The following is a 16,867-nucleotide window of genomic DNA, read 5'->3' as shown; positions in this document are numbered from 1 at the left end:
GTTGTGCTGCTTTGCTGGCCAGGCTGGTTGCCCTACGGGGACCCACGCTGGAGCCGTCTGCTCCTGAGGGACTGCGCCCCGTGGGAGGGATGGACCCAGGCTGGAGCAGTGCGTGAAGAGCTGCAGCCTGTGGGAAGGACCCACGCTGGAGCAGTTCATGGGGGACTGACTGCCGTGGGAGGGACCCCAAGCTGGAGCAGGGGAGGAGTGTGAGGAGTCCTGCCCTGAGGAGGAAGGAGGGCAGAGACAGCGTGTGATGGACTGACCCCAACGCCCATTCCCCATCCCTCTGCACCTCTGGGGGGAGGAGATAGAAGAGTCAAGGAGTGAAGCAGAGTCTGAAAAGGTTTGGGGTTTTTTTTCAGTTTCAAGTTTTGTTTCTCACTCTCCTACGCTGTTATTAATTGACAATAACTTAAATTAATTTTCCCCAAGTCAAGTCTGGCTTGCCTGTGACAGTAATTGGTGAGCAATGTCCTTATCTTGACCCACAAGCTTTTCATCTTATTGTCTCCCCTGCCCTGACCCGCTAAGAAGGGGGAATGATAGGGTGGCTTGCTGGGCACCTGGTGACCAGCCAAGGTCAAACCCCAGCAATGACAAACCACTTCTGTTTGGATAAGGGTGGCAGGAAAATTATTTTTGTTAAAAAGCGTTTAAACATAGGGAAGTAAATAAGTAGCAGCACACGTTGGCTGTGTAGAGCATTGGCTGAATCGTTGAAGGTGCGTCTTTCAAAACAGAAATCAGTCATAATCAAATGTAATTTTAGCTTCTATGAATCAAATTATAGTTTTGTCTCCTTGAGTAACCACGTTGCCAGGCGTCAATACCATTTTAAGCTACTCAGCAAAAATGTTTGCATGCTTTTGACTTGCTTTCTAAGCAAGGCAGTGCCCTTAAACCAATAATGTGAATTACTAGAAATCATAGAATCATAGAATGTTTTGGGTTGGAAGGGACCCCGAGACCCCTAGAGGTCATCTAGTCCAATCCCCCTCCAGGAGCAAGGACACCGCTAACTAGATCAGGCTGCTCAGAGCCCCGTCCAACCTGGCCTTGAATGTTTCCAGGGATGGGGCCTCCACCACCTCTCTGGGCAACCTGTGCCAGGGTTTCACCACCCTCATTGTGAAGAACTTCTTCCTTATATCCAGTCTAAACCTACCCTGGTTTAGTTTAAAACCATTACCCCTTGTCTTGTCACAGCTGGCCCTACTAAAAAGATTTTCCCCATCTTTCCTATAGGCCCCCTTTAGGTATTGAAAGGCCGCAATCAGGTCTCCCCGCAGCCTTCTCTTCTCCAGGCTGAACAAGCCCAACTCTCTCAGCCTGTCCTCATAGGAGAGGTGCTCCAGCCCCCGGATCGGCCACGCTTCTTTTGATGCAGCCCAGAGTACGGTTGGCCTTCTGGGCCGCCAGCGCACATTGCCGGCTCATGTCCAGCTTTTCATCCACCAGCACCCCCAAGTCCCTCTCGGCAGGGCTGCTCTCAATCCTTTCTTCCCCCAGCCTGTACTGATACCGGGGGTTACCCTGACCCAGGTGCAGGACCTTGCACTTGGCCTTGTTGAACCTCATGAGGTTCACACAGGCCCACCTCTCTAGCCTGTCCAGGTCTCTTTGGATGACATCCCGTCTTTCTGGTGTGTCAACTGCACCACTCAGCTTGGTGTCATCCGCAAACTTGCTGAGGGTGCACTCGATCTCGCTGTCTAAGTCATTGATGAAGACATTAAACAGCACCGGTCCCAGCACGGACCCCTGAGGGAAATCAATCAATATAAACTAGGAACTTGTTACCTTTTTGGATAAACTTCATATTCAGAGATTGAGAGGGGCAGACTGAGGAGACTGGCAAATTTTTCCAGTGGCCTTTGACTGGAGGCTCCTGCACATCAGTGAGCAGGTTGGTTTTGATTTGGTTTGGGTTTCGTATGTCATATTTGAAGATTTCTCTTCATTAATATGCACCCAAGTGAACTGTATCAAGTATTTAACAATGAAGGGATCAGTAGGAGGTAGAGAAGAGATATGCCCATAGCAGACTACTTGGTTAGTGCTTGCAGACAACTGCTCCCCTACAAAATGAGCTCGGGCTACTGGAAACAGAGTCATCTGTTTGGAGTAAAATACAAAATCGTAATTATCATGTAAGGGACTGGTGTTTATGATTCACATTTTAAGATGTGTGGTGTTACATGTCAGTGGTAAATTTGTTCACATATATAACATAAATATCAGATTCCAGGTGAGCATTGGTGTTTTTCTGATACTGCATGCAAGTGGAGTAAGGAAATACTGGGATGGTTTATGAAGAAGAGGGGTAGCTGAATAAAAGCAAAATTTTATTAAAATAATTCCTGATTTGTAAAGGTCTGATAATTAGAATTCTTAACAGTGAATTATAATTTCTTAGAATTTTAGCATTGTTATTAAAAAATATAAAATACTCAATGGTTGTATCATGGAGAGTATATTCTTATACACAGACCGAGGCAGATGCAGAGGGCTTGTCAGTCCTCTCCATTGCACCATATTTATGCTGATGTAATGCTGTTCAAGTCAGTGGAATTACCTGGTGGAGCACTAATGCAGAGATGTGAAGAATCAGGTCATACTACAGCTGGTCTTTCAGGAGAACTTCCCTGAAAGTCTGAAAGACCATGTGCATAAGAAAGGGCTCTAGTGTCCCTCAGGAAACCAAATTCAGGCCTGCATTGTGTGTATATGGAAACAAAGGTGCCCTGATTTCCCTCTACTTCTCGCTGCGTTTTATTAGGTGCAGCTTTATGATGGAAACAAGGTTAGGCATGCAGGAAGGCTGCACCAGGACGGAGGCAATTTCATCTCCGTGCTGCACTCAGGGCTATCTCACTGCTTTTCTTTCACAGGTTTGGTGCTCAACTGCTGGCATGATCCCGTGACTTAAGAAACAGAAAACTAATCCCTCCAAAAGTCCCCAAATTACATTCTGCTGGATTAGTTTTCCCGAGAGGCTCAACATAGTGTCAGACAAGCATGAGGGAGATGATGGAAATTTGTGTTCACAGGAAACGGAAGAAGCATATTGAGGCTGCCTATATTTACACCACTCTACAGTCAAGATTGGCTCTTTTATTTCTGAAGTGTTGCAACCATGCTGTTAAGTGACCTGAAGTGGTAGCATGTTACACTTGCTATATCCAGCATGGTATACTTGGTCAAGAAATATTTCTTTTCCTAGGGGAAGACTTGTCTGATCTAAAAATTAGTTAGTCTAAATTTTCAGTGGAAATTTTGATGGTTGAATGTCAAATGCTAAAACAACCCAAACCAGAAACCCCTGAATTCAATGGCAAGCCATCCTTTACGCAAGTAAAATAAATAAACAAAGAAATGGTCCCAAATCGCTGAGATATGAACATTGTAATTCCAAACTACTGTGAGAAGAAAAGTGGGGGAATTCTAACCAAACCAAAAACCCTGCTGAAATTGCAAAAAACAGATAGTTCCTGAGGAAGTGCTTGTGCTTGTTCTATTGGGGAGGGGGAGAAAAACTGATGCTAAAATGTCAGCTAAAAAGGATGAAGCTGCTATATCAGGGTCTATTGTGCCTGTGCTTTATAAGACAGCAGAGGTCCTATCTTAAAGCCAGCTGAGGAACAGTGAACCATGCTTCTGTGGGCACAGTCCTGATGCTGATACAATGCATTTATGTTGTGGTAGTAGTAAGCTTGTAAATGACAATGTAAAAAGAAAAAAAAAAAAAAAAAAAGGAAAAAAGTCTTACATTTCTTCATCAATATGAAAAAAACATATAATTGAGCCTTCCTTTTAAGTGGGTCATTTATTGTATGTGTTCCTGTATGTACATTTTTTTTTTTTTTTTTTTTGCCTGTCGTTTTAAGAACACCGTACTTCATGGGCAGAGGGACCTAGACTGTGTCTAGCCTGCACTGTATGATGGCTTTTCTTTTGGTACATGATTTAAGCACAAGTGAAACAACAGTATTGCTTTTTAAAGTACTGTTGGCACAGGAGTCTGCTGAAATGAGTAGATTAGTTTATTCTTCAGGGATATAGCTTCAAGTTCTCTGCATTAGTTATACTCCGTTCTGAAGATTTTTCTTAGCAGCCCTAATAGATGAAGTCTTTTTTTTCAAAGATGAAAGGGCTATTTCTAAGTGTTTGTAAAGCTGGGTAAAGGGACTTTGGGAAAACTTGGGTAACCCTGCTCTATAGCTGCTGTTCAAAAGTAGACTTTGAGGGTGTAACATTTGCAGTGAGTAAACAGAATCTGTGCTGATATAGCTCATGTACAATTAGAGTAATGGAAAACACAAAACATATTTTAGAAATATTCTGCTTACCTGTTTTGCGCCTTTCAGAATGGATCAACTCCACACTCAGAGTGTGCATCTCACCTGTTAGACGTGTCTAAAGTTAGAAATCTGCAGGTATAGCTTAATGATAATTTCTTTTGGGCAGCCTTGTGGCTTCCATCTTTGTAGGTTTACCTTTAAATTAGCGAGTTCCCAATGCTGGGACTTGTTCAATGGGATGTGTAAGGCAGTGAAAGAAAGGCAAGGTTGGGGACACAGAATGGGGTGGCTTAATCTGGTAGAGCAATGAGGAGAAATGCTTGTCAAACTGCAGCGCGGAGCTGTCATCCTAAATCTTCTTTATAGACAATGGGCACCATGGGAGGTGGGCCAGAGAGGACTTACCCTTTGGAAGTAACTGTTCTCCTGTTTAATGAAGGATAGTCTTAAAAGGGGGAGTAAGGGAAATGTCTGAACTTCAGGGGGAAAGAGGTATTATTTTTTCCTGGCTGGATTAAAAAAAACCTCTTCCTTGTGATTTATTCACATCTACTCAAAAGTCTAAAGGAGAAAAGTATTCTGGGTTGGAATCTTTCATTTTCTGTGTCCATGCAGTGTTCATTAAAACAGATCAGTTACAACTTCTTGCACTAAAAGATTACACTGGAAATGAGATTAGAGGCTACTTGTGCCAGCTGCCACTGTTAGGAGAAACACGGTAGACAGGAGATAATTGTCATTTCTGAGCTGTTGAAAGAAATATGAGAAAGTAAAAGTATTGACAAATAGCTCAAACTGTGCTTATGAAATTGTGTGTGATAAATTATAGATATAAGAAGTTCTTTCAAATGCACCCCAAAACTATCTTTGCATTATTGATGCCAAACAGCATGTCGGGCTGAGCATCAGAAAATTTCAACCCTGAAGTTTGTTTGTTTATGGTTCCAGCTGCATGAGGTCCAGCATGAAAAGTAAAATATTCAGCAAACATAATTTTCTTCCTTCAAAAAGCTGACTGCAGAATTGATAGCAGGTTTGATTTGGTGTGTTGTGAATATCTAGAAAAATAGGTATAGCACACACAGCAAAAAAGTTCACAGATCCCTTCCCTCTGCTCAAATATATTCTTATCAGACCTCAATGAAGGTAACATCTTCTCTGACTTAATGTGTTGCTTCCAAAATGCTAGAATAGTTTGTGTTTCAGAGACCAGTTTCTTAGTAAGTGTAAGACTTTTCCATGCATTTACTAAAAAATTCCCACTAGATGTTTCCTTCACATCTCCTGCTTAGGGGGGATTCATCCCTCCCCTTCCTTCTTCAGACTGGTCATTTATCTTATTAGGGAAAAACAGCATATGTGATTATTTCTGGTTGTTATGCAGCAGTGGAAATCATCTGGTCTCTTCCCCCTGGCCTGTGTTCCCAAGGAACCACCAATCACCAAGTCTGAGTTTTAACTGCTCCTCATAAATCAATGCTATTAAAATCATTAAACAATGATGTAATTTCCATCCAAAGTATAGTTTTATTGCATTTGATTATTAATAATTGTATCAAAATGATCGTTTTCTCTTAAATATTTTAATGGACTTTTAAAATATCTGCATCCAGCTGCACTTTATCACTCAATTTATCTCCTTTGCATGTCTTCAACTCACATCTGCTGACCCAGTGGACTCTTACTGTGCCAGTGAAGAGCGACTGTAGCTGTGGAAGTGGGGCTGGATTCTGCTTTGCTTAGTTACGGCACAACTGTCAGCTCGAAGCTTTCTCTGCAGAATCTGCCTGACTAATGGCAATGGAAGGGCCAGAAAAAAGTGCAGCTGGGGCTGCCATTCCTGGGCTGGGATCGAAGCCCTGAGGGTAGAAAACTCATCTTTTGGCTGAGTATATTTGACATGGGAGATATTAAGAGAAAATCAGCCTGTATTCCCATTACACCTTTTCAAAGTTAAACCGCACCTTGATCAATTCTGACTGAATTTCCTTCGCAGGATATTCTCAAAATTACTCTTCACTTTTTTCCTTTGTCAAAGCGGAATCTACTCTTCTCTTGAATATACGAACCAAAGCTATATCAATTCATTATGGAAGCCGTGTGTCAAGTTTAAGATATTTCTAATAAGAATGGAATCTAAGTTTTTTAGCATTAAATCTGGCTTGTAGTCTCAAATGTCAAACATAATTGTAAAAAGATGCTCTAGCGCTTGCCAGTGCATGTAAGTGTGTGCATATCTGTGTGTATGTATCAATATATATATCAATTTACGATTATGAAGTTTTCTTTCCAGTTTCACACATATTTCTGTTATTTTCTGCAATTGATGCTATTTGTATGCATATTTTAGTAAGAGGGATTTTAAAGAAATGGAAGAAAAAAGTAACATCAAGTAAAAAAAAAAATAGTTTCTATCTAGATGCTAGTAATAGGACATTATAAATGGGGTTTATTTTAATTTCCCAGCTACAATGTTGAAGCTGGTTAGTACGAAATCCTCTCTTCTTCCATCCACATAATTATTATTCTGTAGCTGGCTCCACATAACTTGATTATGTTATGTTCTCAGGGCTGTTGCTGGAGTTGATGGAGACCCTGATTTAGTTCATATGGAAATCCAGGACCCCAGTGGAGGTATGCAAATGAGAATGTTATCAATTGATACCCTAGTGTATAATCATTTCTCTTTGTTTTGGAGAGTACTTTTTGGTTTGTTTTTAAAACTAGTCAGAAGAGAAATTGTGCAAGTCAGATACTTTCTCTGTTTATCTGTAGTCAGCAAAGCTGTCCTGTTATATAAAAATATACTATAATTTAAAATTTACTTGTTTTTCGCTCTAAGATGAATTGATGTCAAGATGCTATGCTCCATTGAAAAAGTCCATTAATAGTGAAATTTATTCTGGCAGTTAAGCACTGAACATTTTTTCCTGATTTGCAAATAAAACTGGCACTGCAATGTTAGTGCTGGGTAAGTGTCTGTTAAAAGCGAATCATTGCGTATGTCAATCCTACTGCACTAACCACCATCTCCCAGAATTTCCTCATGTTGTAGTATCCAGCATACTTTGAGACTTCAAAAGGAAAATAAACAAAGCAGCAGATTAGCAGTCAGGATGTGCTGTACTAAAGAGTCACCATGATTCCAAAAGCTTGTATAGTCTCTTGTTACCAATTGTACTCTTGAAAGATAATTTAGTTCCTTGAATCAGATCATCTAAGTTCCTGTGCAGTCTTAACAATGAGTTGTAAGGAATGCACAGTTTGACTTTCCCTGATCCAGTAACTTTTCTTCATTTCAGCCCTATTAAAAAAATCAAAGTTACCATGTTAAAATCTGGATGACAAAGTTTCTAAATCTTTTAGCAGTGAGATTTCAGAGACGTGGTAAACCCTACACAGCCCCGTCTGTTTAGAGACAGTGTAAGAAGATACTTCAGGAGCTGGGTGGAATTTTTATTTTTATTTATTTAACAGGAACAGCAGAAATGGAATATCTCCTGGCTGGGTTCTCAAAAAGCTGACTTTGTACACTTATAATCAGTACAAGTATTGCCATTGATTTTAGTGGAAACAGCATCTTTGTACTACCTATCTGATGAAGAACTGTAATGCTTGTGACATGAATTATGAATAGCTGCAAGACTTTTCTATGGCCCATTGCTGCACTTGCTCAAATACCCTTGTGGTGATGATTTGGATATAAGCAGAACTTGCATTGACTCTGGCTGCCTCTTAAACAGATCCAGATTTTAAAACAAATATTTGTATCTAATATGCTGGTTTGGCCTTTTCTAATTGAAGGTCATAAAATGTGGAATGCATTTCCTATCAAACTGCAGAAGTAATGAAGGATGTGTATGGGGTGCATTATTTGCTTTATCATTCTGTATCTGGCGCGTGGGGAGAATTAGACATCTGGACACAGGATCATGTATGTAACATTTTTCTCACTGCACTTGGGAAAGTCACTCGAGTACTTTGTGCTCAAAAGCTTGTGAGAAAGGGTGAGCTGTACAAGGATCTGAATCCTGGAGAAAGGTGTTTGGGCCACAGTTGGTGTAAGATATGACTATTGTTTCTCTGATAAGAGCAGATTGCATCAAAGATACAGCAATGCTGTTCTAACAGCCTAGGCAGAGAGGATATTCCTTGCCCATTGCTAACGGGAGAGGAAGCGAGAGGCCATAGTCTCCACTGAGATAAATCAGTCCAGGGTTTTTCAGCAAGGTATTAAATCTGAATGTAAAGTCCTGCCCCAACAGAGCAGTTCCAATAGTGTCTTAATAGTGTGTCTTAACTTTCCTACAGAGCTTTGAAAATAGCCTTTAAAATTCTGCATTGCTGTCTATCAAATGGGGTCTGATTCTCTTCTCACTCATCACAGTTTTATACTGGGGTTGATCTATTGATTTCAGTTATGTTGTGTCAGGCTGCCATTTCTCCAAGTGAATGATTTGGCTCTGTGCATAGGTTAAGTGAGAAAAGAGGCTTCTTCTATTATTCCCACCCATGAATGTCTCATTCATCTAACCCCGAATCTCTCTGGACCAGCAGAATTTGGATAATAACAGGCTGCCTCCCGGGAATGATCTGAACTGTAAGCAGTTAATATATTCTCAGTACATTGGAGATTGAAAAACTCTTGTATGAGGGTTTAATATAATAATTCTACAACTAACTCACCTGGCAAAGGCAGCACTTTCCTTACATGAATAGCATTTTATACTGCTTGCTTCTTTTTCCCTTGATAGCCCTGTCATATGTTTCTGTCTCTCTTCCCTCAGGTTATCGCTACATCACTTGCCAGATTCAGAATTGCTCTGATAAGACAATGACAGTCCAGTTTGCTGGTGGCACTGATCGGGATTCTCTGACAGTGCAGGATGACTACGTATTTCTTCAGGTACCGCCACTTTCTAGAGAAACAGCCCATTTTCAGATTCAAAGATAAAATTTTAAACACTGCAGCAAACACTGTCATTTAGGAAACAGGTTCTGGAATATGAATGATGATTTATGAATTTTTACATGGAACAAAGCATTCCTTTATGAGTCAAAAAAAAATTGCATCTTTAATCTGTGCAACCAGTTGCCTATTTATACAGTGGTTTTTAATTTATCACCTAACCTAACTTTAACTATATGAAAAATTTGAAGTGGATTGTGTGGTTCAAAGTTACTTTTTATAAATACTCTTGTGTGTTAGGTAAAATGAAGCCCTTTTATTCTTATGCTTACATCGTCCTCTGGGGCCTTTCCACTACCTCCATGGCACAAAAAGGTTCTCTGAGAAGAGTATCCAAGGAAAGCCACTGACAGAGTAGTGGCTCAGCTTCTTTGTGTGGATTCTCCTCTGAAGAGATTTTGCCAGGAAAGAACTTATATGGCTGTGCTTAAGAAGTGAAAGTGTGAAATGGCCATAGCTGGGAAGCCTGGAGTAACTTAGAACAGAATCGTAGAATCATTTAGGTTGGAAAAGATCCTTAAGATCATCAAGTCCAGCCATAAACCTAACACTGCCAAGTCCACCACTAAACCATGTCACTAAACACCATGTCTATGACTTATGATGGTCCAAATTATATTTGGCTTATTTCATTCCCAAGCTACAAGAAGAATATAGAAACCTGGGCTTGGAACTCTGCCAGCCCTATGGCACCAGTACAGCACAGGCACACTTGAAAATTTCATTTTATGTGCTTGGGACTGGTGGTGATTCGAATCTATCAGAGCTGCAAGCTTCTCAGAGGACAGTTACGTCCTTCCTGGTTTTTAAGATTTTACTAGGGAAGTTGCTTGTACTTTCCTCAGTGGTTGGTTGTAATTTTTCCCTTACTTTGATATGATTTGCTTGTTGCAAGGCTTGTCTATTTACTGACTTTTGCAGGAAAGCAATATTACGGCAATGGATAAGTCTCCTCACCGCTGCCTCAGTGTATATCAGAATGGCTTCTTTGCAGCTTTCCTCCCTCATGGCTGTTTCTTCCAAAAGGATCTGTAAATTAATAGAGACAAAAGATCTGTCCTCCTCTTGTTTGGCACAGTGGTTTCAAGGGTCCACATGGCTTAGAACATTTAGCACCACAAAGAAACAGCAAAATGGATTTGCAAAAGAATTTTTGAATTAAAGTAGGCATTTTTCAGCTCAGGTCTAGCACTCATGGCGCTCATTTTCCTCAAAGGTAGTGTTATCTGTGGCTCCCCCCAGGCACACTATAAAATCCGTTTCATGGTGTGTAGACAGTGAGAAATACTTCTCACCATGTGAACTTCCAGACTACTGTGCTCAGCAAAACACTGGCTGCTTCCACTTCACGCATTTTGTTTTGCCGAACGTCTTGTATGACTGCATCTCAGGCTGTTGTTATTCTATCTCATGCCGGGCATGGGCAGACACAAAATGGAGGTGCAACCTGGAAATGTACGCACAAAAGTATTAGACAGCTGCTACTATCAAAGTGATGCCATTGGTAACGTAGTCTCTGGATTTGAGACACGGCAATGCCAGTAGATGAGCTGTGCGTATACCCCACATAAAGGGGAAACATCTCTAGTCTTTTCATTTCAGTCTTACCTGCAGTAGATCACAGGATGTAATATAAATCTCTCTTATTGCTAAATTGGTTTACTGTTAGCTATATCTATATACTGGAGGATGGAAGACAACTCTGGGATCCTATAGTCACATCTGAAGCGCAGCCACCCCTGAGATGTGATGCAGGACACTACTTACTTGTTCCAGTAAAACCACATGGCATCTGCACATCTGAGAGTAAAATCAGACCAGGGACTCCTCTTAATATCACAGCAATATCTGTCAGACAGAAGAAGGGACAGAATCACCTGTGCAAAAAGAGAGGAGAGTTTGAGACACTTCTTGCCCCTGCCACTGCTCACATCGACTGAGCTGTGCAGCTGTGCATCAGTGTTGCAGGTCTGCACTGCTAATCCCAGCCCAAATCTCAGACTTTTACCACTTTAGAGCAAAATCTCAACCCCATTCCTTTAGTATGTCTATATCCACGAAGATCAGGAGCTTTCTAATACTCATTTTTTTTCCAGTTTGCACTGACAATCAGACAGTTTCAGAGGTGATTTTAGTAGGAGAATTAAAGTTTCCACACTGTTTTTAAGCACAGACCAGCCTTTAATGTCAGTGAAGCTTGACATGACAAGCTGCTGCAACTCTGATTCTCTATTGCCTTGCATGACCATCAGTCATTTAAAATGAGTGACATTAAAAAAAAAAGCATAATGAACAAGAAGGCTATGAAAAGATGGATAAGACTGCTATTTAACACTAATTAAATAAATGGTGAGGTTTTTGGTTTAATCCATCATTTAACAAATCACATTCCCAAAGGGCATCACATTCTTTCTACCACAAAAAAAGAAAATTGGTTTAAAGAAAGAGTGAAAATGATTACAATATTAAATACTTTGATACCCTTAAAATATGCAGGCAGGTGGACCTGCTGCCATGCATCAACTTTATTTTTGCCAAGACAAGACAAGTTTCCATGCTGCAGGATAGGGTGTCTTCCGAATCAGGTTCCCTTTTTAAACATAAAAGTTGAGGAGAAAAGCAGTGAGATTGGGATAAGATTTTAAATGGATTTCCTAGGTCAAAGAAAGAAGACGAGTCTGTCTGTGCTTCTGTTCCCCAATCTGATTTGTTATGGACAACCAGAGAAAATTTTGGACATTTCATTTCACTTCTTCCATTTTCTTTTTTGACCAGCCCATTCCTGCAAAGCAGCTACCCTTTATAAACTTAGTGAGAATGCCTGAATAGCCATTATGTATCTGATCTTCTGTGGGGAAAAAAACATGAAAAAAAAAGTGAAATATTATTTACCAAAGGCTAAAACCTTTGCTAACCTCATCTGATGGTACTGAGGAGGCTTAGTTGGAAATGTGCCAATTTATATACCAGCACAGATTTTGGCGTTTTGTTTCTGATTAGAAAAACCTACAAAAGCTGTTAGTTGAGTCTTTTCATTGATGTTTATTTAGAATCTTCCTTTTGGTACTTTGGAACAACATTTGCTTGCTTTTTTTTTTTTTTGTGAATAAGGTTAAAGTCCTAAAATGACCAGTGTATCCGCTATTACAAATAGGAGAAAGAGGCTAATGGGTAATAGTCATACAGCAGTGTTCCTTTCAATACACATTTCTGTTGGCTTTCTTTAGTGAAAATCTTCATAAACCCCTGAGTATTTTGCATAAAACCTGATTATCTTCAGTTCCACACATGCAAGCAGTTGAAACACGTGGATTAGTTCTCTATTTAAGCATATAATTGCATCTTCAGGACGTATCACTGACTTTCAAACTGACCGACCAATGGATTCAGAATTGCATCATTATCCTCTGTGTGGCGTGTCAGCATCTTTCACTGGGAAATGTTTTACCCTGTATTGAAAATACTAGTCAAATATAGAGAATGCTTTACATAACATTAGCATGATTTCTTTAACCTCTGTTGCTCTGCTTTGAGTAGCGCTGTCGGAGTACCCCTCGCCCTTGAGGTACCCTGGTGTTCATGGCCACTGTACCTCCTCCATACCTCTTAACTGGAGAGTATGGCAGCCTGGGTTTCTGCAAAACGTCAGAAGTGTGGGAGGCCAATGGGTACAGAGATATCAATAAGGAACGGGGACAGTGAGGTGCTGAAGTTTCAGGTGTCACCCAAGACAGCTGTAATGGCAAAAGAGAGGAGTAAATGACTTTTTTTCTTCATAAAGAGGGGGATAAGAAAAGAGTTTGAGTCTATTTGGAGTCTGTTTTGTCACAACTTTTGATTTATTCTTTTAGGAGTACACTCTGCAAATTAATTCATTCAATAAAAGTAATAGCAATGTATTTCAGTTGCAGGTTAAAAAAAAAAAAAGTCTTCTATTGCAGACTCTAGATTTAACAAACTATCACAGGGTTCTGTTTTTCCTTTGTTTAGACAACATCAGCAAATCGGACCAAGTATTATGTATCTTACCGTCGCAATGGCTTTGTACAGATGAAGTTGCCAAAATACGCATTGCCAAAAGTAAGTATACGCATTTTTATTTCTATTTATATATTTGTCATCTTCTCTTTCTACCTAAATTAGTTTTGTTCTTTTCTCTTTTAAACCTCCTTATTCTGAGACCACAATTTCTCCTTGTAAGGATTTCTGAATGCCATTTGTGGTATATTCTACTGTTTCTATTTTTGTTCTAGGAATGCAGTAGCTCATAAGCCAAAGAGGGCAAGAACATGTGGTAGCTTATTTGTCATCAGGTATTACAGTACTTTTTGAGCTTTGCTTCCATGAAGCAGTGCTATACACCCAATGGCAATGTAATGATATTGAGCGAATGTTCTTTCAAGAATCAATTACACTTTAATTCCACATGGTGCTTTCTGGTATAAGCATGAATAGTAATATAAGAGAATTTTACCAGTTGATTGTGCTCTATTTAATTAAAGAATCCCAATATGAACTTTAATTACTTAACAGAATAGCAAGGCTTGTTGAGAGGTTCCTTCAGTCTAGCACATTTTTATAGTGACAGAGTTTCTATATTTGCATAGTAAATTAGCAGTAAAGTACAGACAGATATTAACAGACGGTCTAACTGATGCAATTGAATATTTGTGCTGCACTTAATGTATTTCATAACTTTATGTACAGTTAGAAGGCTTCTACAGTCATGAAGAAAAATTACTTGGGGGGGTTTAAAGACCTGGCTGGATAAAGCCCTGAGTAACCTGGTCTGGCCTCACTGCTCACCCTGCTCCCAGCAGGAGATTCTGTCTAGAGACCTCCTCAGGTTCCTGACTTTTCATGTGATTCTGTGTGATTCTGTCAGTTACTTAGCAGAGAACTAGGGCGTGTTATTTTTGCATGTCTTGAAATGCACAGGTTTAATTCATTGCTTATCTAATGAAGAATAGTGGAGTACAGTATATTTCCTTTTGTTGTTATTGTTCTAAAACAAAGAATGTGTTTAATGTTTTTTCATCTTTGATTTTTTTTTTTTTTTAATCTAAGGGGTGGTCTGTAGTCTTCTAGTTTTAAATATACAACATATTAATAAAACCCTCAAGTCAAATCCTCAGATGTTATTTGGGATATGTTCCCAGTAGCACTATGGAAATAGCTAATTATTTATTTATCTTTTTTGACAATAAATGTATAGCCAAGGACAGGTAAATATATCAAACCTTCCACATAATTATTCCAGTGTTTTTAAGGCCTTCAATGTAGCCTTTATGTTTCTTGAGGAAATTTGTGATTAGGAAAACAATAGAATATCCAATGCTAAATGTTAGAACATGCGAGGTGTGCCCACCTTGAGGGACTGCAGCCCTTGGGCAACTCCTGCTGGGGCAGGGACACTCCGAAGGACTGCAGCCCATGCATGACCTATGCTGGGACAGAAGAAAACAAGTGAGGAACAATGGAAGAAAGCAAAGAATAAGCAAGGAGCGGCAGAAAGAAACCTTTCCGCAGATGACCCCAACCTCCTGCACAGCCCATTGCCTTACTGAAGTAGTTGGGAGGAACCAAATTAAAACAAGATAGAAACAAGGGGCTTGAGAGTAGAAAGAGGGGAGAACAGGTGTTTGATTAAGCTGATCCTGGAGTCAGGGGAGGAAGGATGTTTAATTATTTATGGTATTTTTTCAAATACCCAAATCACTAATTAAAATGTGTGTTAGTTGGCAATAAATTAAATCACGTAAAGATCGCCAAATTGTGAATGTTTTGCCTGCAGCAAATTTCCTAAAGAAACATCAGCACGTTAGCGCAAGTGTTGACTATGCTAACTTGTGTGGGAAAATGTTGTCTGTTGGGAAATGGAAGGGCAGAAATCTTGTAAGAGAGACCTGGGCATTTCTTCTTTCTGCTTCAGGGTGGCCCCTGCAGGAGTCTGTACCTTTCCATTGCAGTTTCCTTCTCACTCCCAGTAATCTGCTGCATTTAGCCATGCAGCACTGTTTGTCCTTTTTGATAACTGCTGTTGTGTAGAAGATGGACATACTAACTCAAATTTTTGAGTTGCACACAGTGTTATGATTATAGACAGTTCATATTCCATGTGTGGATAATCATTCAACCATTCAGGAAAGTGTTGGTTTTTTTTCTTAAGTTGGATGCGTACTATACCTCCTTAATGATACATGCCTCTGACTTAAATATGAATATCACAGTACACTATATTAATAAAAGTCATGTTATTTTGGTTCAGATCTGGCTATCTGGCACATCTCAATAAATGGGTGAAGGCTGTCAGAACTCAAGAACTATATGAGACTATTCTCTTGTAGGCATCCGTGTCTGTAATAGGTGAGCTTGCATCACCTGTGAACAACACCAAATGTTATGGGAGGGCTGGAGACACGGCACACAGTGGGTGGTCTAGATCTCTGTTCCATGGGGCTTTCCTTGGCAGCAAAACCAGTTTAAGTAGTCCTCCCCTGGCATTGATTTCTACTACTCTTCTGCAGTCTGCTGTGGCCTGTGTTGTGTTTGTGGGACTGTAAACTAAACAAGGTCAATGCAGCAGTCTCATTGAAAAATAGCCCTGAAAAAGAAGTATAACTAGTTTTTCAAAAAGGCAGATCAAGAGGCAACTTGATTGTAGTGAAGAAGCTTCCTTACAGGGAGAAAATAGAGAGTCTTAAACGCTTTAGTAGAGAAAGACCCACCATAGCCAGGAGCTGAATCCAGACACATTCAAATTAGAAATTGAGCTCAACTTATTAATGGTGTTGATGATTACGTATTTGAAAAAGTGCCAAGGAAAGTGACAGATATTCTAGGTTTTGAAGTTTTCAAATAATAACTTGGGTGCCTTTCTGGGATATTTGCTCTAAACGTGTAGAAGTTATTTGCTCCTCCTGCTTCTTATAAAATATGCAGAAATAATTGTTGGAAATTCTCTGGTTGGAAAGATAGCAGAGAGAGAACTAAGGGATCTAATCACCACTTTTAGCCTTAAAATCCATTAATCTGCAAAGGGTGCTTAGTGTAGTGGGCATATGCTATTACTGAGTGCATTTCTGACATACTCAAAAAATGTCAGTCATAACTCACTGGTATTTCTGTCATATGTAGTCTGGATTGTTTGAAATAGTGCTGCATGCTAAATTCTTTGTCTTGGAAAATATGGGTTTTGTTTATTTGTCTTTTTTTTTTTTTTTTCTTGCTAAGCAGATTAAATCCAGGCTTGACTGAATAAATAAATTAGAAGTTAATGGTTTCATTTTGGATAGAGTCAATAGCAAGCTAGGAACAGGATGACTGTGTCATTTGGAAAAGGATGTTTTTGTGTTCTTCCTAGTTCAGGCAGTACCCGATGAGTGGAACGAAATAAACTGTATCTCTTTAGCATTTTGATGATGCCTGCAAGAGAAGTTTCTTGGGTATCTGCACAAAACAGAGCTGAAAATTTCACTAAGAAGGCCTGGAAGCCAGACATCCATTAGAGCAGTGGTGAATGTGAGAGATTTTAACCTCTTCTGTAAAAGATACATTTTTTGGAAGTGATTTGATACCTTCATGTTACAGCAGG

The 16,867-nt window shown here is 39.8% G+C and overlaps 1 protein-coding gene across 1 annotated transcript in view; it reads left to right on the top strand.

The window, feature by feature from the left end:
• SORCS2 (sortilin related VPS10 domain containing receptor 2) overlaps nucleotides 1-16,867 on the top strand; it is a 387,507-nt gene that overhangs the window by 285,977 nt on the left and 84,663 nt on the right. The window contains exons 6-8 of the mRNA XM_009643235.1: nucleotides 6,874-6,938; nucleotides 9,092-9,210; nucleotides 13,264-13,353. Of these exons, the coding sequence (XP_009641530.1) occupies nucleotides 6,874-6,938; nucleotides 9,092-9,210; nucleotides 13,264-13,353 (274 nt within the window). The remainder of the gene's footprint in view (nucleotides 1-6,873; nucleotides 6,939-9,091; nucleotides 9,211-13,263; nucleotides 13,354-16,867) is intronic.

Source organism: Egretta garzetta, unplaced genomic scaffold, assembly GCF_000687185.1.
Source record: "Egretta garzetta isolate BGI_Z169 unplaced genomic scaffold, ASM68718v1 scaffold107, whole genome shotgun sequence".
Taxonomy (NCBI): Eukaryota; Metazoa; Chordata; class Aves; order Pelecaniformes; family Ardeidae; genus Egretta; species Egretta garzetta.
The sequence above is the reverse complement of the archived record's forward strand: the minus strand, read 5'-3'. Positions and strand labels throughout refer to the sequence as shown.